General features: G+C 37.8%; 1 protein-coding gene across 1 annotated transcript; it reads right to left on the bottom strand.

The window, feature by feature from the left end:
* Positions 1-4600: 4600 nt before the first annotated feature.
* LOC149083928 (uncharacterized) lies at positions 4601-24844 on the bottom strand. The gene is made up of 3 exons (XM_089235429.1): positions 24581-24844; positions 8561-9063; positions 4601-5137 (listed from the first exon to the last, which is right to left on the bottom strand). The coding sequence occupies exons 2-3, from the start codon at positions 9003-9005 to the stop codon at positions 4752-4754; spliced, it is 831 nt and encodes a 276-aa protein (XP_089091555.1). The 5' UTR covers positions 9006-9063; positions 24581-24844; the 3' UTR covers positions 4601-4751.
* Positions 24845-25335: the final 491 nt, after the last annotated feature.

Genomic DNA, 25335 nt, shown 5'->3' with positions numbered 1-25335 from the left:
TTTTTTCCAAGTGTACTCGTTTGAGGTCTAACCTTTGGGAGAAATCGGACATCACAGATTTAGATAACAGCGTAGATCTGATGTAGCTATCTCTAGCTTCAACTCCACGTACTTTAATTGAAGCCTCGTTAGCAAGTTAGGCACATCTCTCGACTGCCTGAGTGTGACTGAAGCATATAGTCCACCGATCACGAGAAGAACACAGGCTACGTCACGTTACGTCACGTCGGACGATTGTATTATTTACTTTGAGGTAAAGCAACTGCTCATCGAGAATAGCGCATTAGCAACGGCGCTTTCCCGTTTGGCGTCTTTTGCGCTATTTTGGCTTCCTAGAAATTTCACTAAAAGCGCCACGGCAGTGCTCTCGATAACATCGTCATCGCAGTGTTTTTGTTGCGTAAACACCGGCTGTTCGACATTGTCGTCTTAAGGCAATGTCGCATTAGATTCACAAAAATAAGATCTGGTTGAAATTTTCCAGAATTTACGTGGTAGGGCCTCAGAAAAATCACTTAGCCCGGGAAAGCCCGTGATGCTCTTATGACGGCCCGGCTGCTCCAGCACTCACGGCACATTATTTTAATACAAAAAATTTATTTTTTATTCCGCAGAAGGGATCGAAAACTCCAGCCTTTTTTTATACAAATACAAATACAAATACAACGCCACAACAGGCAAAATGCCCAACGAGGTGGCTGATAAAAAGATGCCCATAAAAATATGGATGTCATACATTAAAAAAAAAAAAAAAACAGCAACCCAATTAAAAATGCAATTAACCCAAATTATAAACAATATATTTAATAATCAGTTCCATGCATCAAGCTGAAGCTGAACACTGCTCGTATAAAACATTTTCGACCATGGCCACCAGATGGATGGGCTACTACACCGCACACCAACTCCGGTCATATATCGCCATACGGCAGTTTCCAACCAGTGGAGTTGAGTGGGAAATGAAGGCCCCATTTATCGGTGGTCGACCTAGGCTCCGTAGGTAAAGAACTTGCTTCGCATGTCCTATGCCCGGATTCGAACCCATGGACCTTGATGGTAACCTTCATAGTGGCAGACGAGCTGAAGACGAAGGATGGGCTGACAAAATCCAGCCTATAGGAGAATTCTTATAAATTTATTTATTTTTTTTTCCACACTGTAAATTCAGAATAGACGGCCGGTGAGAGATCCCAGCCAGGATCCCTGCTGCAGCATGAGAGGACAATTCTTCCGATGCCCTTAAGCATGGCTTTGACCTTTGAAGACCGGGCACACCCCGCTTCCCATCTCAGAGAGATATCGAAGCGTACCCGAAGGATGGGTGTATCCGGAAAGTTTTATTAAAAACAACGTAACATGACCACCTCAGACGAAGGCAGCAAAATAAAATAATTTACATAAAAATTGATCGTCAACTTCTGAAGTCATATAACAAATAAATAAAATCTAAACAATCAACGTCAATGGGCAATCAAAATTATAAACAAGATTATAAGATGGTGGTGTATAGCCGTCCATCCCATAAGAATATAGTAATCGTCAATGGATCGAATGATTGCCGATAATCTTGGAATATAAGCGGTGAATTAGGCGCAGTCATCATCGTCTTGGCCGCAAGTCGTTACCGGAATCGTCACCGGGTGAACTAAGATCAGCACAATTCACTATATAGCCTAGTAAATAACACTTAATTCGCGCCTTGCCATCAATGACTTGATTCATCTCATTGCAGGTGAACTTGCTTCTGTTTTCCATTTATCGGCTACTTTTGTTGACGCCGACGTGGTCGAAGATCATATTTCCTCTTAAGATCAATCACTGGGGCTCTTGCCGGTTCGAACTCGTCATCGCTCCCACCGCTCAGACGCGCACTTCCAGTTTTCTTAGTATGTATGCGGTGTAAGTTGTTATCGAGGAACAATATAATCCACCGCATCCGAGCAAGGCTCATAGGGCTCATCAAAACTCTTCTTTTGAAACACAGTCGACCGTTTTCGGGAATAGCACCAAAATGAAATTTTTTTGTACATGGGCAAGATGTCTAGTAATGCTATAAAGATCCAATCTCACCACAAGCACACATGGCGTTGTCCGACTTCTTGAAACGTTCTAGATATGTCGGTAATTGGCCGTGCTCAGTTATCATAATAACTTTCTCTCTAGACCAAATAGTACCATTCCACCGGACGCGTTTCCTTAAGCATGGCTGCCACATCTTGCAGCCGGGCTCTCAGATTGGGATCTTCGACGGGTCACTCTAAAATGAATTTATAGTTGTAAAAAAATTATCAGAATCATCCAGGGCTGGATCCCTGTCAGCCCTGCCCTTGGGGGGACATGCCCTTAAGGTGGCTATAGACGTAACTGCAAACTTGACAAGCAGGCATGCTTTTTATTTGTCTCTACTGCATTTGTCACCTATTTAAAAAGCCCATATGAGTAGCTTCTGTCGAGAAAGTAAAAAAGGAAAAAAGACGATGATATGGCGATAAGAGAAGGCAAACAGAAGAAGAATCGCTAATTGCTAGCAGGTGGCATTCTCTTGCTGCGTTAGAGAAATTAAACCGAAGAAAATGCCATATAATTTACGGTAGTAATAAATTATTATTATTATATTAATAATACTCCTTTTGCATTAAATTATTAATTTAAAGTAATTTTACTCCCTTCATTACTAAATGATCACTACTCCCTTCGAATTTCTTCTGTATCAAATATTTTAGATAAAAATATTAAACTTAATAAAAATTCAAATTTTTTAAATTAATACATTTAATTTACTTCCAAAATTTATAACAACAATTTTCGAGTACATCTTTTAACAAACGCCAACACAAAGAGCGCAGCTCACTCAATCGTGAAGACTGACGGAGTTCACTGAAGCGTGAAGAATACCCTCGTAACAGAGATTTGCGCCAAGACGGCCTTTACTGGCAACCCGGGATAATTTTTATCCTTTCCCCGCGCCGCAATGAACCCTCTCCAGAGAGGGGCGTTCGCGTAACTCTTCTCGTGATCTGAGAACTATATGTGTACTGCACGTGAGAAGGTCACTACAGTAGATCGTGTATCTACTACATCAAAACGAACTACCTCTCCGCCATATTTTTCAGCATATGGATGGTGCAATGAATCGATGAACACCAAGACTCTGCCACCATCCTGTTGCCGAGAGCTCTTCCAGCCCAGCTTCGTTATGGAGTCTGGAACAAAGTGTGTGTACCTGACAGTCTGAGCCACACGTAGTTTTGTATGGGAATTTTTAGCACTGCCATCTATAACGTTGAGTGAAGTGAAATGATTTAATATTTGTACTGTAGTACGACTGTTGCTCCCTATGAAAAAAAATCTTTGTAACAGGGGGATCGGCTCGCATTCGTGCCTCGAAGTTGGGAACCACAAATATAGATGGTGCATCCACAGGGCCAAAATATTTTTCTGGGCCCATTGGATAACAGCTTACTGGATGTGAAAGCTCTCTGTGGTGGAGTTCTTGAATTCGAAAAATTACGCGTAATTTATGGGACACCCAGGGACATCTTAGCATACGGGTCTGACCAGCACCTCCTAGAGATAGATGGCCTCCACAGTCTGCTTGTGACGTCAGTAAGTAGTCCATTTTCTCTGAGAATATTCAAGGGAAAAAAATTCCCTGCTCTCTCGTGCCAGTATCATCGTTGTGCGGAAAATAAATGATAGGGCTCAGAATTGGTGAGGTCTATGACCCATATCCAATCACAATGCGGTACTTGTGAGCCAATCAGGAAGATTCCACGCCAAAATAAGAAGAATCGAAATAGGATGTTGTGGTTCAAAATGTGGCAAATATGCTAGGTAGTCTTAATGACGTTACAGATGAAGTTGACAACCCGTACGGAAGCCTTCTATCTCTAGGACAGAGGTCTTCGACCTTTTTCTTGTCACGAGCACTGTCTGTACCCATCCTCAAAAGAAGAGCACTCTTAATATTACAAGTTTGACATACGAATGCAATTTATATGAAAAAAGGCAAAACGTATTAACATTTTTCTTGAATGCAATTTGTAAAGGGTGTTCAATTGGAAAGTTGATCAAGTGTTCGCGAGCACGAAATCAGACACGAGCAGCGAGCACTGTGAGTGCTTCAGAGAGCACCATGGTGCTCGCGAGCAATGGGTTGAAGATGCCTGTTCTAGGAGTTCTAGATCGAACCGCAAAAAGGTGGCTCTAGGCCAGTGTTTCTCAACCACCGGGCTGCAGCCCAGTACCGGGCCATAACACAAAGTCACACCGTGATTGATTCTCAGGTTCATTTTCTCATTAATTAATTAATTGACTCTTTTTTTTAAAATGTTTTTATGCAAAATTTCAAGCTATGAGTATACTGGACTGAATGATTCACAGAGGAAACCCATGATTTTATTTAAACATGATCCTCCCCATGCACTCCCAAAGAGATTCATAAGATCTGTCACAAGGGAAATTTGTAAGTGTTAGTAGACATCAAAGAACTGGGATTCGAAGCCAGACTTGCACAATCAGAGGTTAGCTCCCTAACCACTTGTAGATTAGAAACTAGAATCGTTATGATTCGACTGCAATGAAAAAGAACTGAAATGTGCAATAAATGGATGTACAAATTTATCTTTCGAGTATAGTGACTGAATACACGAGAATAATCCACAAAATAAGCGATAAGAGTCCTCGTTGGAAATTCGGGCATCAACAGTCCACGGCTTTTTTTTGACTTGACGAAACCGACTTGACCATAATCACGGACTCGTATAGGGGTAGAACATTCTTTGGTTGAGTATATTGCTCGCCGAGCAGTACATTCCGCCGATGTACGCGGCGGTCGTCGCGGTAGCGCCCAGGTACGACGACCTGCTCTGCATCCTGAGCTTTTCCAGCTCCGCCTCCTTGAGTCTCTTCTCTTTGGCCCTGCGGTTCTGGAACCATATCTTCACTTGGGTCTCGGTGAGCTTCAGCGAATTGGAAAATTCGGCCCTTTCGGAAATCGAAAGGTACTGTTTGGCTCGGAACTTCTTCTCCAGGCTCATCAGCTGCTGAGACGTGAAAGGAGTCCGAGGTTTCCTGTTGCTCTTGTGCCTTCGGAGCTGGCACTTGACTGGTGCCAGTTTCATCGATTCTGGGATACCTGCAAAGAGATTGTGGGAAATTAATCATCAAATATATACGTATTAGGATTCAAGAATTTTGGGTCTTGACGTGGAATGTCTCACTCGAATTACGGAAGATTCACCGTCAACAATTCACCGCTAGGAAAATTCATTGATGGGAAATTTCCGACAACAATTAATCGCAGGAAAATTCACCGACAACAATTCGCTGACGGAAAATTCTCCGACAACAATTAACCACAGGAACGTTCACCGACAAGAATTGGGGAAAATTCATCGCTATACAATTCGCCGCTGCGAAAATTTAACAATAGGAAAATTCACTCCTAAAAAATTTCATCGACAACAATTAATCACAGAAAAAATTGTTGATGGGAAATTTGAAACAACAATTAATCGCAGAAAAATTCACCGACAATAATTCGCTGACGGAAAATTCTCCGACAACAATTCGCTGACGGAAAATTCTCCGACAACAATTCGCTGACGGAAAATTCTCCGACAACAATTCGCTGACGGAAAATTCTCCGACAACAATTCGCTGACGGAAAATTCTCCGACAACAATTCGCTGACGGAAAATTCTCCGACAACAATTCGCTGACGGAAAATTCTCCGACAACAATTAACCACAGGAACGTTCACCGACAAGAATTGGGTGAAAATTCATTGCTATACAATTCGCCGCTGCGAAAATTCACCAATAGGAAAATTCACTCCTAAAAAATTTCATCGACAACAATTAATCGCAGAAAAAATTGTTGATGGGAAATTTCCGACAACAATTAATCGCAGGAAAATTCACCGACAACAATTCGCTGACGGAAAATTCTCCGACAACAATTAACCACAGGAACGTTCACCGACAAGAATTGGGGAAAATTCATCGCTATACAATTCGCCGCTGCGAAAATTTAACAATAGGAAAATTCACTTCTAAAAAATTTCATCGACAACAATTAATCACAGAAAAAATTGTTGATGGGAAATTTCCGACAACAATTAATCGCAGAAAAATTCACCGACAATAATTCGCTGACGGAAAATTCTCCGACAACAATTAACCACAGGAACGTTCACCGACAAGAATTGGGGAAAATTCATTGCTATACAATTCGCCGCTTCGAAAATTCACCAATAGAAAAATTCACTCCTAAAAAATTTCATCGACAACAATTAATCGCAGAAAAAATTGTTGATGGGAAATTTCCGAGAACAATTAACCACAGGAATGTTCACCGACAAGAATTGGGAAAATTCATTGCTATACAAGTCGCCGCTGCGAAAATTCTTAATTTACCACCGGAAAATTCACCGACAACAATTAACCCCCCCCCCCCCCCCCCCGCAATTCTCCGCTGGTAAAATCATAAAGAGGACCTTCATTCAATCAAGTCCCAGGAACGTTCGCAAAGTTTCAAGTGATCAAGTTTAAAACAACTTCACCAATAGTGCTTTATTCACCGATGTCAACATCACTACGAAAGCCTTGCAAGCGTCATTAACAGTAAAATTCAGATATGAGCTTTGATTGGGTTTTAATCGTAAACCCTGCATCGAATCCCGTTATAACGAACTCCAAGAGACCGGAGAAATAACTTTGTTATAACGAAGTTATGTTATGAAGGGATTCTGGATTTATACATTGCTCCTATGTAAAGTTATCTGGGCGATTAGAAAAGTTTTCGTTAAAACGAGATTTTCGCTATAACAGTATTCGTTAAAACGGGATTCGACTGCAAGCCAATTTCTTGAATTTCTATACTATTGACGGATTTATGGGACACCCTGTTATGCAGGGGTCTTCAACCTCTCAGACACACATTACGGGCCAACTTAAAATTTTCGACGAAGCGTCTCGCAATAAATCTGTATAATTCGTTCGAATAAATCTGAAATTATTTTTCCCTTAATTACGAAATTATTTTTTCTGACCAATTATTCTTACGTTTTCTTTCATGAATTATTACTTCTAACACAATTCTGAAATTAATGTCAATAATTCTGAAATTATTTATATCAGCAGTTCTCTGCAATTATTTCTTCCCGCGATTCTGTAAATAATTTTCCCATTAATTATTAATTTCCATCAATTATGAAATTATTTTTTCTTGAATAATTCTTGAATTATTTATTTTGGCCTCTCGAAATGCTATGAAATCATGTCTCGAAAACTGTTTTGGCTCCTGTTCCCCGAATTCATTACGACGTCCTTTTCAATGTTTTTGTTACGGTAAATATGATGGATGCGGTTATTGCACATAATAACCGGTTATTATGAGTACTTACCAAGCATTTTGGTAAGTGGTGAATTTCTATAAAAGATAAATTTATACATATCACGTTTACCGGCATGTATTGCATCTTTATATCAGATACGTTCGTAAAAGTTGTCGTCATTGTATCGGGGTACTATAGTAAAATTCGTTATCCTCATATCGGGGTATGATTGTAAAAATTGTTGTCATTATATCAGGGTACGATGGCAAAATTTGTTGTCATTGTATTGGGGTGCGATCGTAAAATTTGTTGTCACAATATCAGGAACATCGAGGTACGATCGTAAAATTTGTTATTATGATTGTCGAATCCCGTTATAACGAACTCCAAGAGACCGAAGAAATCGTTTCGTTACAATGAAATTTCGTTATAAAGGAATTCCATGTTTATTATGCATTGTTCCTAGGTAAACTAATCTGGAGGATTAGAAAAGTGTTCGCTTAAACGAGAATTTCGCTATAACGGCATTCGTTAAAATGGGATTTGACTGTATATCGAGGTGCGATCGTAAAACTTGTTATCATTATATCGGGGTACGATCGTAAAATTTGTTATCATTGTATCAGGGTGCGATGATAAAATTTGTTGTCATAATATCGGGGTACGATCGTGAAACGTGTTGTCATTACATCGGGTTCTGACTATATTTATCATACATATTAGACTCATTTGTAATTTTCTTCATAATTATCAAATTCATAGATTGCGCTTAGCGTATTACGCATAATCACAGATGAAGACGATATAAATTTCAAGTATTTTTCAAATTTACCAACTACACTTGATTATTATGCATAATCACCGGATAAAGCGATAATATTTTCAATATTTATCAAATTTAGGAACGACGCTTGAATATGATGCATATCCAACGGTAAAAGCGATAAATTCATCAAACTTACCAAGACGATTGGTAATAACGGGTTATTATGTTAAATACGGGTTATAATGCACGGCATTACTATCGAATCCGGAAAATGTATTACAGTTCCAAATAAGGCAGTACATATTTCAATGGCCAGCACTCTAACGAATTCCTTTTGCAATTTAATCGTCTTTCTATGTAAAGTAGCTTTTTTCTGGGCCACATTTGGCCCACGGGCCATTGGTTGAAGCCTCCTGCTGTATCGAATCAACCTAAGTATAAGAGAAAACACTCACTTGGATCGGGTCGGCTCATCCGAAGAATTCCAAGTCCAGCATGACTCGCTTGCCAGTTCAAGCCCGAAGAAGCCGCCAAATGACTTTCGGGAAAGACGTGGGACGTGTGGAGAGGGTAGACTCGGTGCAACAGCGGTGACGGAACCACCATCGGTAAGACATCGGATGCCACGGGAGGGAGTCTCTGTACCTCTTCGTGGTGTGTGGTCCCGAAGTGGTCCGGCGAACGCTCGATGCTCACATTCGTGGATGGACTGGACTCTTTCGGCTTCGACGGTGCCAATAGCGATGATATCGAGAAAGATATCTTTTTGGTGGATGTCTTCGGCGATGGCTCTTCCCGGGGTCTGTCACATTTTGACGCGATCTTGTGACTTTTCCTCTCGACGGAGACGTCTTTTCGGACCGTTTCCATTGGTTTCGGTTTCGGATTTGACCAGATCATATCGACGATCACGGACACGCAAATTCAAACTCGTTTTTCATTTATATCGTTATTAAACCTGGAAAAATACACAATTAATCGTTATTTGATATCGTAGTAACTATCTCTCGTTCATATTCGTAATTGAATTGATTGAAATGTTCTGAATAAATTCACTGAAATTTTTTGAATAAATCACTGAAATTTTTTGAATAAATTCACTGAAATTTTTTGAATAAATTCATCAGAATTTTTTGAATAAATTCATCAGAATTTTTTGAATAAATTCATTGAAATTTTTTGAATAAATTCATCGAAATTTTTTTAAATAAATTCATCGAAATTTTTTAATAAATTCATTGAAATTTTTTTAATAAATTCATCGAAATTTTTTTTAAATAAATTCATCGAAATTTTTTTTAAATAAATTCACCGAAATTTTGTAATAAATTCATCGAAATTTTGTAATAAATTCACCGAAATTGTTTTAATAAATTCATCGAAATTTTTGAATAAATTCATCGAAATTTTTGAATAAATTCATCGAAACTTTTTGAATAAAACCATCGAAATTTTTTGAACAAATTTATAGAATAATCGAAAACAGTTAAAAAATTAGCTATTTTTGCTTACTTTAAACGATTTATTACGATTTTCGTTAGCATCGGTTTTGGTTATACGTTGTATCGATCGTTTTGAATCATACATGCTCAACCTATGACCCGAGGGTTAAATGTGGCCCTTGGAATCATCTGATGTCTCGCAGCTAATTTCGTAAAAATAAAAAAAAAACGAGGTGGCTCATTTACGGATAACTCAAGTGACCCACGGTATATTTACAGATCACTTAAGGGACCTGCCGCACCGTTCTATATAACTTAAGTGACTTGCGGCGCAGTTTTACGTCACAATTGTGCTTCACTCAAGTGGAGCATGCCACATTTCATATCATTTTAGCTATACACGAGGCATTTAAAGATGCTCAAGAACCAACGGCACATTCCCAGATCACTTCAGTGACCAATGGAATATTCATAGATCACTTGAGTGAGCAGCGGCACAGTTCCAGAGCTCGTAAGCGGAAAGCCACATTTCCACATAACTTAAGTTACTCGCGGCACATATACAGATAGCTCTGACACGTGTACAGATCGCTGTGACTTGTGGCAACATTCCAGAGCATTCGCATACAGGGCCACAACTGGGGACTGAGGGGTGGGGGGGGGAGGTCCTATGGCGCTGGACCATGGGGGCACCAAATTCATCCTTTAACTGCTCTTCCATATATGCGTACTTGCCCTTGATGACAAAGTTGCGGCACTGCTTGAGCAGTCCACTGTGCAGTTCCCCCAATCACTTCAGTTACCCAGGGCACGGTTTCGCGTGACTTAAATGGCCCGCGACCCTTTTACAAACCAATGAAGTGGCCCCGCAATATCAGGTTTAGTATCCTTGTTTTTAATGGTAGTTTGAATGGTAGCTTAAATTTATTTTATTATATTTTTGCTTGAATAATTTACCTTTTTTTTTATAACTTACACCATTTTGACTTGCATTTCTCAAGTATTATAAAAGAACTTTTATGAAAATTTTATAGTGTAATCCTGGCCTAAATGAGGTGAAATATAAAAATATTTCGCTATAAATATTCGTTTCCATGATAGGGAGTTAGTTATCAATTAGTAATATCTATGCGTGAAATTAGTTAAATAGCGAATGAGAGAGAGAGAGATACTTCTAGTCCGGTCGTATTCCCTATGCATACGTTAGTTAGGCCGGGATTATACTATAAACGTTTAGTAAAAGTGCTTTTATAAAACTTGAAGAATCCAACCATTATACTGATCGGTTTCATTTTCTCGGATGTAACCGATCAGCTTATTGGTTGTATTTTTCAAGTTTTATAAAAAAAACACTTTTACAAAACTTTTATAGTGTAATCCAGGCCTTACATGCGGTTAATGTGATAAACCCGGTTATTATGCATAATTTCCGGTAAATATTCATAATTTTACATCGAACAACATGCTATCGAACATTTTGGTGTGTGATGAATTTATCGAATTCCCCAGTGATTACGTACAACCCCCCCCCCTTCATATGAATTGCATATACAGGGTGCATGGCAAACCTATTTTTTATTCATCTTTTGAAAGTCCGCAAATTATTTTTCTTATTGAACTTTTTGGACGTTCCGCAAATAATTTTCGTTATGTATTCATTTTTTGATGGACCGTAAATTATTTTGCACATTTATCTTTTGCCGGTCTGCAAATTATTTATCTTATTTGTTTATTTTCCGCTGGTCCGCAGGTATAAAAAGGTTGAAGAATATTGGCTTAGTTGATAGAATTTGAATTTCGCTGTCCTAGACCGGGATTACACTGTAAAAGTTTGATAAAAGATCTTTTAAAAACTTAAAAAAAAAAAACACCAACTAATGATCCTATTGGTTACATTAGCTTGAATGCGTTATTGGTTGCATTTTTCAAGTTTTATAAAGGAAGTTTTACAAAACTTTTATAGTGCAATAACTGCTGTGGAACCAGAATTTTTGAAACACGCACACACAAACAGTGTATTTAGTTTGAACGGAAGTTTTCTTTTGTGTTTATTTTCCTTTTTTCCAAGAAGTCGTGTCTTGTTTTTGAAGCAAACAACTGTGATTGATTGTTGGGAATTTGTTATAAAGTCACCTTTACAACCCATTTCTCAAGCAATCAAAAAAATAAGTAAAGATCTAATCTCCTTCATTCTATTCTTCAATATTGCTCTATTCTTCGATGTATTTCACGAATGTAAGCAGGCATTACAATATAAAAGTTTGCTAAAAGATCTTTTGCAAAAATAGAAAAATGCTACCAATAACCCTTTCGGTTACATTCGCTCGGATGTAACCCATGCGCCTATTGGTTGGATTTTTCAAGTATTATAAAAGAACTTTTATGAAAATTTTATATGTCTAAGGGCGGTATTACACTATAAAAGTTTGATAAAATCCCTTTCATAAAACTCAAAAAATCCAACCAATAAAGCTCATAGGTTACATTCGAGCAAATGCAACCAATACGCTTATTGGTTGAATTTTTCAAGTTTTATAAAAAGACCTTTATCGAACTTTTAAGTGTAATACCAGCCTAAAAGAGGTGAAATATGAAAATATTTCGCTATAAATATTTGTTTCCATTGATAGGGAGTTAGTTATCAATTAGGAATATCTATGCGTAAAGTTAATTAAATAGCGAATGAGAGAGAGAGAGAGACACTTCTAGTCCGGCCGTATCCCTTTATGCGTATGTTAGGACGGGATTACACTAAAGTTTTGCTATAAAGTTTTGTAAAAGTGCTTTTATAGAACTTGAAGAGTCTAACCATATTATACTGATCGGTTGCATTTTCTCGGATATAATCGATCAGCCTATTGGTTGTATTTTTAATTTAATTTAATTTTTATGCAAAAATATACGCAGAGCACCCTTCACGTACCACAGAAACTGTTGAAAAGTGGTTGAATTTGATTGATATTTCCATATAATGTTTTACATATTTATCATACTTACCAACTCCATTCGGGAACTATGCATAATCACCGGTAAAAGTGATAAATATAGGAAATTTGATCAAAATTACCTAGATGATTGGTAATTATTCATGATAATCAGTAATTATGCATATTTACAGATGTATCATATTTACCATAACATATATAAGGAATGCTGGAATGTTAAACGGTTATGGTGAAGCTCCAGAATTTTGGAAAAACTGAGAACAATGAATTTTAGTTCTCGGCCAGTGGTAGAATTTAGTGAGAAAAGTGCAGTAAAGCCGGTATTACACTGTAAAAGTTTCATAAAAATTATTTTATAAAACTTGAAAAAGGCAACGAATAAGCACATCTGTTACATTCGAGCGAACTTCACTGATCCGCCTATTGGTTGCATTTTTCAAGTACTTTTACTAAACTTTTATAGTGTAATGCCGGCCTTAAAACGAAATACTATGAAATTTGAAGCATTTGAATACATATTTGAGATTATTATTTCCCGCTAAGGTGGGGATTATACTATAAATGTTTGATAAAATATTTTTACAAAACTTGAAAACTACAACCAATTAACGCATTGGTTTGCATTCAAGAGAATCTAACCAATATGCTTATTGGTTGCATTCGGTAATTATCATTCAGTACATATTTTACGTCATTCTTCAGTTTCACCGTTTTCAATTTTGAAAAATATACAGGGTGCATAGCAAACAGGAGGGGGGGGGGGTATAGCATTTTACTGGCGAACCGTTCAACCTAGAAGTATACTGTACATCCAATTCAAAAAATTTTCCAAATAACGTATACTGTAGTACTCAGATATGTCATTCATGTTTCAAGGGGTTGTATAATTATTGAAATATAAAAACTAAAGAGAGATAGGTGACTTTTTCTCAGCTCGAGGTGTAAAGGAAACAGTTATTTTCCGGATATTATGCTGAGGTGAACTCGGAACAAAAAGTCATCGCGTCTCCGCCGGGACCCGAATCCAGGCCCTCTTGCATACCGAGCAAGCATGCTACCATCTACACCACTGGAGACATGGCCCTACCTTCCTTATTAATTTCAGGAAGAAGTTAAGACAGGCTCCTAATGCCTCTACTTCAGCGCCTCACGCCACAGTGCGTGAAATAAGTAAGGCAGGGTCATATCTCCAGTGGTGTAGATGGTAGCATGCTTGCCCGGTATGCAAGAGTCCCGGCGGAGACGCGATGACTTTTCTTTCCGAGTTCACCTCAGCATAATATCCGGAAAATAACTGTTTCCTTGGTATAAAAACTAACTTTCCATACAGTCCCCGTGTGCCCCAAAACACAATTAGAAAATTGTTGCCCTGTCTCTCCTGATTCTGCAAATCGAAAAAAAAAAAAAAATCAGTATGAAATGAAATTTTCGGAAAAAGTCATCAAAAACCAAATTTCTAAATTTAGCTAGGGATCAGATCAGTGAGTGATCTAGAGCTTGTGCAAGCTTGTGAATGACCAATACAGTGACCTAGTCCGAAGCGGATTTTGGTCGTTTGAGGTCCCGGACGCAGAAAAAATACTGGGCCCCTTAAATTAGAAAAAAAGTGTGAAGTTGGTGTTTTTTGCTTGGCTCTTCAGAAGTCGGGGCCCAGGGAACGACCGATGCGCCCGCCGTTAAATTCACCCCTGCCTTGAGTGCGTACAAAGCATGTGAATAACCAAAAAGTGTGACCTAGTGATCGTGAAAGCATGTCAATGATCAAAAGAGTGATCTAGAGCGTTTGCAAGCGTTTGAATGACCAAAACTGTGACCTAGAGTGCGTGCAACTATGTGAATGGCTAAAAGAATGACGCGTACACAGTGAGGGAACTGTGTACGCACATGCGTGTGCAAGCATGTGAATGACCTAGACCAGTGTTTCTTAACCTTTTTTTGCCCGTGGCCCCTTTGCGCCATATTTTTTTCTCGGGGCTCCCCTGTCTTACCCAGAGTTTTCAACTCTCATCTAAAAGCAAAACACTTTATACGTATTGAAATGATTTTTTTCAGTGAATTTATACTGAACAAAAATTTTGCAACTAAAATTGGCCTCCAGACCAGTAGCCTAGAATTTATTGATCTCCCCGCTAGTCCGAGTTCTATCAGGACCGTCTCAATATCATGGGCCCCCTCCTTAGGCAAAGTGATGCTATGGTAGTCCTATACTTAGCTGGAAATAAACAGCCTACATATTTCCTATTTATTTTCAAAATTAATTGTACTAAACAAAATATCATAAGGTAGGGTCACTTATGGGCATGAGGCCTCTCACAAGAGTAGGAGTGACAGAGCTACAGCTCGGGGCTTAATATGGTTTTCATCATTTTTTTTTTCATACAATAAATTTCATATAGGGGGAAGGGGGTTTGAAAAATTTAGCCGGGGACTTGAGAAAAACCCCATCCTAGGGAAATTGTTGCAAAATGTAGGCGGTGAGGCCTGGGTGGGTCCATGCCCTAAAGAAGGCCTTGGTTTTATGGGTGGTTTTGTTGGATTCCCTCTCTCACTGTAAGTGTTAGTCACTAATATAAAAATTTTATTTCTTCACACCTTAATTTTTCTTCTCAGCTCTCCAAACCACCTGTCATGCCCCCCCCCCCTTCTCCATTTTCTTCCGTGGCCCCCTTGAAGTATCCCAGTACCACAAGGGGGCCATATAGCCCCCGGTTAAGAACCACTGACCTAGACCAGTGTTTCTCAACTTTTCTGAACCCAAGGACTGGTAAAATATCTGAAACAATCGACGGATCACTTGCATCCCGTGTTACGGGACATTTCTGTATTCTTTTAGTGGTTCTGAATTTCTTTTTATACATTTGTCCCGTTTTTTCAATGATGTTTATATAAATTTGGTGCTCACTGCAATCGTTAATAAACAGCGTTTTTATAATTTGTGATAATTTTGGGGGTATAAGTACAAATATTCATCTGTTTGAACCGGTTTTTTTTTAATTTTTTCAGGAATTTTAACAATAATTCGGGATTTTGCTGACTTCTGGCAATGTTTTCAACGACAGTTGGCGGCGTCCCTTATTTTACAGTAATCGGGTCATTTGAATGTTGTTTTTTCGTCAAATGTTTGTTCATTGCGATTTGTAGCAACATTTTACTTTTCCCACACTTAACCCCTCTTTACAGTAATTAGCAATTTTTGTGGTAAATTGTTTTTTTTTGGGCTGAAAATTAATGTTGTCCCGTATTTAGGATCGAAATTTCTCGCAGTTTCCTTGATGAGGTATAATGAACCTAAGTACGAAGGTACAATTTTTATTTGCGAATCCATATGGATATTATATTTGTGAATCCATATGGATATTTACAACATTTGAATAATTTTCCATCCAGTTAGAATTGAATTATGAAGTCTGCCTGCGGGCTACCTACGCCATCGTCGCGGACCACAGGTTGAGAAACGCTGACCTAGACTGTAAGTCATTCACATGCTTGCACACACCGTTTTAGTCACTCAAATGCTTGCACGCTGTTTCAGTCACTCAAATGCTTGCACACTCTCTTGATTGCTCATTGACATGGTTCCTTGCAGGGTTCCTTTCATTATTTACACGTTTACACATGCTCTATAGGACCTACAGCAGTGACCCAAGAAGGAACCATGTCAGTGAGCAATCAAAAGAGTGGCCTAAAGCATTTGCCAGCATGTGAGCGACAGAAACCGTGTGCAAGCATGTGAGTGACCAAAACGGGTGAGGAAGCACGTGAGTGACTAAAAGAGTGACTTAAGCAGTATGTGAGCGTGGGAGTGACCAAAAAGTGTGATTTAGAAGCACGAGTGTACTTGCAGGAGTTGAGTGACCACCAAGCGGATTGTAGCAGTGTGGCAAGTTCGAGGAAAAAGTGGTCAAGAAAATTAACGAATGAATTGCGTTTCAATTATTCAGAAATCGTTCTGAGCACATCAGGCAACTATTTTCGTATTTTCTAACCATTCTCGTCCAATAAAAGAAAAGCGTAATTATATGTATGTTAAATTTTATCCGATACGGTGCGGCGGCTACGTTGAACTTTTCTCGACTGAGGCGCTTACGAATACGCGGCGCTTCGGCGCTTACCCCACAAGGATTACGGTTAACATTTTCCTGTTTGGTCCTTTTCGCACGTAGAGAAAAAGAAACATTTTGTAGTTTTTGGTTAAACAGTTGAAACTGATGAGTAGATGGTCCGGAAAGTTCAGGCAAAATGCCAGACATAAATGCCTTTTTTGCCTATTTTCAAACTTTTTTAGTAAAAACGACTTTTTTAAAGTATTCCTGCCATAAATGCCTATTTTAACATGTTTTGAAGTTTATTAGTGAATTTCAGAGGCCATAATCATTAAAACTTGAATATTTCGAGCATTGAGAACAAAAGAATTGCTCTTTTTAAAATTTTCCAACTCTCTCGGTATTAATTATCATCAGAAAGCCACACCCCCTTCCAGCCTCATTTAAACGCGAATAAGTGATCTGATAGATAGAGAAGTTGGTGTTGCCGCGGGCATTAACTTTGAACGGATGGTGTTGGACGTGAATGATGTTGTTTCGGATGAACGCAGCCCATGCTAGAAAAGCAGAGGAAAATTAGACATTTTTGTTTCCCCCCACATGCTTCACATGAACATGTCTCGCTCAGGCATTGGATTACTACTACTACTAAACCACACATGCACCTCGTCCATATTCCTCTGCGGAACTTCTAACGAATTGGTACATGTTGGAATGCGCGTGCCCGTGTTGTGAACCTAACGTGATTAGGCATTGGATATGTATAGCTGACGGGTGACTGTCCCAAGAGGTCATCAATTGACGTCATGGTCGTCTGCTCCTACCCTACGGTGGGGTAGGAGCAGACAGGGCTTTGGGTCCCATGTTGTTCTGCTGATTTTGTTTTTTGCACCATAAATGCACTGCAAACAACCTAGGCTATTTATGTTACATAAATACTTAGTATTCGATTAAAATTACTAGTCGCCCTCAGGGGTGTGTGACAGATGCGGCTACACAGGGCCCCCACGCTTAAAGGAGTCCCGAATACGTGACAATATATAAAAAAAAACTAATTTTTTTATTACATTAGAACAAGGTAGCTATGTTTCAACTATATAGAAATGATAATGATCATTCCAAATAATACAACAAACTATAATTATTCGCAACTCGAAGGAGCCCCACAAGTCATTTTCTCTACGGGCTCCGAGTCTGGTAATTGTGGTCCCGGAATTGACCTATCTACTGACGGGATATTTTGGGCTTGAAATTAGTTTAACTTGCATTATAATGCAGTTAGTTATTATAAACCATATTTAAAGCAGTAGAGGGATTAAATGCAACCAGTTTTTCTGCTAGTCTTTAGATCCATAATACCTTTTAGTTTCAGTTATTTTTCCTTTTTCCATAAATTATAAATGCCTTTTTTTAGTGCCTATTTTAGGCATTTTTAGTGCCTAAACTTCCGGGCTCTACTGATGAGGATAATTAAAAGAGTTTCAGAATGCATTTGTGGAAGAATGGTGCCAGAGGCGGATTTAATAACGGGTGCACCGGGCACGCACCCTGGGCCCTGACTTCGGAAAGGGCCACAATAACCTACAAAACACCAACTTCAAACTTTTTTCTGCTCCTTGGGCTTCAACCGCCCAAAATACGCTTCTGAATAGTACGCAAACTTATCGGTTTGTTTTGCGGGACATATTTCAACTGGAATTGATTTAGCGCGGGCTGTATAAACAGAACTACCATTAGGGGGTATCCGACGGGTGTGATCGCACCGGGTCCTGCGGTCTGCGGGGGGGGGGGGATGTGGCCCACACATACGGAAATAGAACAGAAAAAATATACATACATCAAATAGCATTTTTTGTGTTGTAAACAAAGTGTTTGAGATTCAAACTGATTTGATTCTGGAATTTGCATTCAGAATTCTATAGAACTATTTTCTTTCATCAATTTTGAATTCCCATCAATTCGGTTATGTTTCTTCTTTTTTTCAATTCTAAATTTTTGTCGATTCTGTGATTTTTTCTTTCATTAATTTGAAATTTCGATCGATTCTGGGATTTTTCTTTTCATTTATATTCTTGTATTATTTCTCTACTTTGTTCTATGACACCAAACAAGGAACGAAGTCCGGGATTTTTGCCTTTTATCCAATTGGGTTGGAAAAGGGGATTCATTCTGCGATTATTTCTCATTTATTCTGCGATTATTTCTCATTTATTCTGCGATTATTTCACTCATTCATTCTTGGATTATTTCTCATTCATTCTGCGATTATTTCTCATTCATTCTGCAATTATTTCTCATTCATTCTGCGATTATTTCTCATTCATTCTGCGATTATTTCACTCATTCATTCTGCGATTATTTCTCATTCATTCTGCGATTATTTCTCATTCATTCTTGGATTATTTTATGCATTTATTCTGAATTACAATAAATTTTGGGATTTTTTTTCTTTTATTAATCCTGAATTTCACCTCACACATTTCTGGGAATTTTTTTTTCTATTAATGCTAAATTTCAATCAATTCTGGAATATTATTTCTGAATTTTCCACTCGCTGACCTAGCCTCTAGCTGTTTTGATATGGACGAATTTATTGAGGATCATACAAATTTTGCCGCCCTATTCTCCCATCCTACAATTTTCTTGGCCAATCATTCCTCAAATTTGCCACCAAGCTGCACTAACCGCCCTGGGCTATAGCCCGCCAAGTCGCCCTGTAAATACGTCGCTGTTTGGTTCAACTGTTTTTCAATTTCAACTGTGGTTCACGGTTCCATGTTTCCTCATTACTACTTAATCGTACATACGCTCCGCGAATATCCCTCTGGGATTGCATGTACAATTTCTAACGAATCGGTACACGCTGGAACGTGTGTTAAGAAGGTATGTTTAGCCCTAACCATGACTCTCCCCCAAGGATGGGGCTGACAGGGTTCCGGCCCTGGGGCCCAGGACGACTTTCATCATTTTTTTTTCTCTTTTTTTTCTTTTCCACGCTATCATAAAGGGGTCCGCAAAAGATCCCAGTTTAGGGGCTCTGCTCCAGGATGTGGGGTGGGGGGGGGGCCATGGCCCTGACACACATTTATGTTGTAAGCGGGTTCTAATGCTGTCATTTGTTCATCACAGAACTTGAGAAGTAACTCTCTCTCCACACCAGAGAAATAACAATGAAACATTAACATGTAATGCTTCCTCAATCCCCCCCAAGTTGAAATTCAGACTTATCTTCAATGAACTTGAACTCTACGCCAAGGGTGCTCAACGTTTTGCAGAGTTCGGGCCACTTCATTGGTTTGGAAATCTGTCGCGGGCCACTTAACTGATCCGCAAACGTGAAGCAGGCTGCTTAATTGACCTGTAAATGTGCAACGGGTCACTTGAGTGATCTGGGAATGTGCCGAGGGCCATTTAATTGACCTGGAACTGCACCGCGGATCACTTAAGTGATCTATGAATGTGATCGAAGTCACTTGAGTAATATGTTAATTTTCTACGGGCTATTTAAGCGGTTTGGGAATGTGCGAAGTGCTACTAAAATTATCTGAAAGTGTGCCATGGACTACTTAAGGGATCTGGAACAGCACCCCAGGTTAAATGAGTGTCTTGTAAATGTGCCGTGGGCAACTTAATTGAAGTGAGAATGTGCCGCAGGCCACTTGAGTGATCTGGAACAGCAAGCCAGGTCACTAAAGCGATTCGTAAATGTGCTGCGGGAAACTTATGTGATCTGAGGGGATACGCTACGGAGAGCCGCCCTTAGTTGGTATGCGACAGGTGTGACTGCACCAAGCCCTGCATTCACGGTAACAATAATTTCTTTCATAAATTCTGAATTTCCACCCTGTCTGGAATTATTTTTTTTAAATAAATTCTTAATTTTCATCAATTCTGAAGGTATTTTTTTTCTGGAATTCTGGCATTTCTGGAATTCTGAAATTTCTTCATTTCTGGAATTCTGAATTTTCTTCCATTCTGGAATTCTGAATTTTCTTCTATTCTTAGAATTCTGAATTTTCTTCTATTCTGGAATTCTGAATTTTCTTCTATTTTTAGAATTCTGAATTTTCTTCTATTTTTAGAATTCTGAATTTTCTTCTATTTTTAGAATTCTGAATTTTCTTCTATTTTTAGAATTCTGAATTTTCTTCTATTTTTAGAATTCTGAATTTTCTTCTATTCTTAGAATTCTGAATTTTCTTCTATTCTGGAATTCTGAATTTTCTTCTATTTTTAGAATTCTGAATTTTCTTCTATTTTTAGAATTCTGAATTTTCTTCTATTTTTAGAATTCTGAATTTTCTTCTATTTTTAGAATTCTGAATTTTCTTCTATTTTTAGAATTCTGAATTTTCTTCTATTTTTAGAATTCTGAATTTTCTTCTATTTTTAGAATTCTGAATTTTCTTCTATTCTTAGAATTCTGAATTTTCTTCTATTCTGGAATTCTGAATTTTCTTCTATTTTTAGAATTCTGAATTTTCTTCTATTTTTAGAATTCTGAATTTTCTTCTATTCTGGAATTCTGAATTTTCTTCTATTTTTAGAATTCTGAATTTTCTTCTATTTTTAGAATTCTGAATTTTCTTCTATTTTTAGAATTCTGAATTTTCTTCTATTTTTAGAATTCTGAATTTTCTTCTATTCTTAGAATTCTGAATTTTCTTCTATTCTGGAATTCTGAATTTTCTTCTATTTTTAGAATTCTGAATTTTCTTCTATTTTTAGAATTCTGAATTTTCTTCTATTCTGGAATTCTGAATTTTCTTCTATTCTTAGAATTCTGAATTTTCTTCTATTCTGGAATTCTGAATTTTGTTCTATTTTTAGAATTCTGAATTTTCTTCTATTCTGGAATTCTGAATTTTCTTCTATTCTTAGAATTCTGAATTTTCTTCTATTCTTAGAATTCTGAATTTTCTTCTATTCTTAGAATTCTGAAATTTCTTCATTTCTCTGTAATTCTGAATTTTCGTCAGTTCTGAAACTATTTATTTCATTCATTCTGAATTTTTACCAATTCTGAGAATATTTCTTCCATTTATTCTGAATTTTCATGGGTGCTGAAATTATTTCGTGCATTTATTCTGAATTTTCATGGGTGCTGAAATTATTTCGTGCATTTATTCTAAATTTTTATGATTTTCCTTTTCTGAATATATTTTTGATTCCCTTCTCTGAAGAAGAAGAAAAAAAAAAACGAAGCTAAAAATGCCTCCGCTATTATTTTCGCACCGGGCTCCACGTCTGGGTAAGGACGGCCCTGATGCTACGGACCATTTAAGTGATGAACTGCAACGCGGCTCACGTAAGTGATCCCTGAATGTGCCGCGGTTCACTTAAGTGATTTGCGAGTGTGCAGCGGCATGCTTATGTGACCCGGAAGCGTGCCGTGCCCCACTTAATTAATTGAAAATGTGCCGCAGCTCACTCAAGTGATCTATAAATGTAGCCCAGATCACTAAACTAATCTAGAAGGTGCTTCAGGTCAATCAAGTAGCCTAATCTGTGAATGCGCTGCAACTCACTCGAGCGAACTGGGAATGTATGTGCGCGGCTTTGTTCATTTTTACAAATGTAGTTTTTAGGCCATGGGCCACATCAGATGACTCCGAGACCCACATTTGGCCCGCGGGCCATGGGTATATATTAACATAATGCTCTAAGCCTTAGAGTAGTCTAAGGCTTAGACTACGTATGACAAGCTTCATAGCGAATTTTTCTATCAAATGAATGCTTTTTTGGTTTACACTATAAAAGTTTTGTAAAAGTTCTTACGTAAAACATGAAAAATGCAACCAGTAAAGGTATCGGTTACATTCGAGCGAATGTAACTAATAGACTTACTGGTTGCTTTTATCAATTTTTGTAAAAGATCTTTTATCAAGCTTTTACAGTGTAATCCCGGCCTTAGAGCCGTAGTTACGTCCACTTTAGTGTTGTGTTCTTACTTGCAAGTAATTTTCGTGAATGAAAACTTCAAAGGGTTTTACGAAGAATGATATTTTTCAAATTTCACTTGAATTTGAAATATGAGTTCTAAAAATCGATTGATTGCATCATTACAAAATTTTAATATGATAATTTGCCATATATTATTAAGGCCGGGATTACACTATAAAAGTTTGATTAAAGATCTTTTACAAAAGTTGAAAAAAAAAACCAACCAATTAGCCTGTTGGTTACATTCGCGCGAATGTAACCGATGCACTTACTGGTTGTATTTTCAAGTTTTATAACACTTCTTTTATAAAAATTTAACAGTGTAATCCCGGATTAAGGGTTATGAACCCAAATCTAGGATATATCACATGTATTTGTCTAATTACAGTGTTTTATACACGAATATATACGAAATTTCAAAAACTTCACACATACATTAACAGATCTGAGTGTAACTTATAAGCATACCACACAATCTTTGAAAATTTTGGTTCATAACCCGCATCATAACTAGCTGAATGTGCTGTGAAAATAAAATATTTTACTCGTGTGGAATTTTTTGCAATCGTTTCGAATATTACAAGGATTTTGCTTAAAATTTGACATAAAAATGACATTTTTCCATAGAAAATGACATAGGTTGCCTAACATTCATAATTGTTTCTACCATTTTACAGGGCCTGACTGTGACTTGATGGGGCCCCTGGGCAAAAGAGACTTAGAGGGGCCCTATCGACTGTGGTCAAAGAGGTTTGGTACGTCAGCAGTTTGGTACATCCTGTTTGCAGTGCCGCATTAATGCTTCGGCCAACCCGGGCACCACCCGGGAGCCTGAAGAGAAGATGGAACTCATAAAAATAAGATCTGGTTGAAATTTTCGAGAATTTGTCAGGTAAGGGCTTCCGAAAAATCATTTTACCCGAGGGTCCATGATGTTCTCAAGACGTCCCTCCTTGTTTGCACACATCAAGAAACGACATTGCGTCATTTTAAGTGAGAAATGTAATGAAATATCTTGCAGTAAATGATTTTATCGCGCTCTTATATGAGAAAAATCATTGATAATGTTATCAAATCTAATTTTTGAGTTATCTCTGCTTCAACGCACAACAAAGCTAGAAAGATTACTGTTTTTCTTATAAAAGACTTAAGCGAACTGATGATATTTCATCTTTTTCAATAAGAATGATCATGATCTTTCTCTAGAACAGTTTGATATCGATGATGCTGTCACTAATGATTCAATGATGCTTTCAGCATTTGCAAATGTCTCTCCTAAAGTTCTAGCGTTATTTAAAATTTATGTCATTGTGCCGCTAAACTGTACCAAGGATGAAAATTGTTGCAGTTCGTCTGAAAAAAGTACTTGCAAGATCAGATGTATCAAGTTTTTCATTGCAAATATACAGAATCTTCATGAAGATATGGGGATTTCATGCTGATCGAACATGCGAACTTTCTTGCCATTGTTTGTGAATCATTTTACGGTCAAAGAGATGTGAAATTGAGGAATCGACTGTGACACACATTTTTGTCGTGGTGTTAATATCACAATAAGCGCTGCGTGAAGTCTATTACTGATTGGTATAAGCTATTAAAAATGATATTTAATAGGGTTTGCTAATAATGGAAATAATATGATCTGATTTAGGGGAAATTTTTTGATTTTCCAAAATTTAATCAAATAAAATTTATAAAAATTTGAATAAAATACATGCAATTATCAAATTGAGGGGGCCCCCCACTGAAAACATGGGGTCTTTGAACAAATACCATGTTGCCCATGTTGAAATCGAGCCCTGGGCGAACCCAGTGGAACGAATGATTAAAAATAATGTCTGTGATCGTATCTGAGCGTAACCGTTAAGCAGAGCTTCGAGATTCACATTATATTCTGAATTCTACCGCAAATAAAATTCATAAAAACTTCACTATAAAATAAATTTAGAGCCCCCTTAAAAGCCCATGTGGAAATCTGTCAAAAAAAAAGAAAAAATGCTTTCAAAGTTCACTCTAGTTGTTATAGAAAGGCAAAGTCGAATACCTAAAATTAGAAAACAAAAAAAAGAAGAGAAGAAAATATATATAAAATTTGAATTTACCTTTTTCATTGGTTTCGGTGTGATGAAGTTATTTCTCGTAGTGTCGTGGGAACTTTCTACTTTTTGTATGAGAGAGAGCGGATTCAGTTCGAAATTCTATTAATGGGAGGTTAATACTCATGGATCACGAACCGTACATGGAAAAAAAGAACCATCTTTTTCACCAATTCCTGAAATGGCAGATGGTAATGATAAGTAGGGTGAAAAATAAAAAAATGAATAATATCCGTGTTATTACACGCTGTGTGATAGGTGTGTTAAAAACTAACAGTTTTTCACATGCGAAAGGGAGAAATCATTGCATGAGGTGGAGATGCCGGTGGGACTTACCTGCGAGTTTTTGATTCGCTAGTCGGGAATTACGTCACTGGAAAGAGGGCGGGGTTATGACTGAAATAGAGCATTGGTAGAGAGGGATGCGGTTAAAAAGATGAAATTGATGCGGGGAGCTGCGGAAATATTAAGGCTAAGAAATAATGATCCATTTACAAATGGACTTTCATGGTTCGTATGCAATATCATGTTGAGGAATGATTGATCGTTGAGAAGGTTTTCCTGTTGGGAGAGCAATTCGTTTATCAAGCTTTTTCTTCTTCTTTTTTTTTTCAAAATTTGGTATTAATCTATTGATAATTTAAATTTAATTGTTCGGGGGAAAAAATAATCATGTTCTTTTGATATCGTTGTTATTTAGAACAATAAATAATCATCTACTATTAAAGGGGTGTGCCACGGAAATTAAAGTCGATTTTTTT

This window comes from Pholcus phalangioides, unplaced genomic scaffold (assembly GCF_987345545.1).
Source record: "Pholcus phalangioides strain wild (caught in Gottingen) unplaced genomic scaffold, Ppha-v1.0 ptg000008l_1, whole genome shotgun sequence".
NCBI classification, from domain to species: Eukaryota; Metazoa; Arthropoda; class Arachnida; order Araneae; family Pholcidae; genus Pholcus; species Pholcus phalangioides.
This window is presented reverse-complemented; position numbering and strand designations above follow the sequence as displayed.

What these genes read in the sequence shown, in the direction of transcription:
- LOC149083928 (XM_089235429.1), bottom strand. Translation starts at nt 9,005, where the DNA reads ATGATCTGGTCAAATCCGAAACCGAAACCAATGGAAACGGTCCGAAAA. An exon ending in GATGAGCCGACCCGATCCAA is followed by an intron (nt 5,138 to 8,560) that starts GTGAGTGTTTTC and finishes ATCTCTTTGCAG; the next exon opens with GTATCCCAGAATCGATGAAA.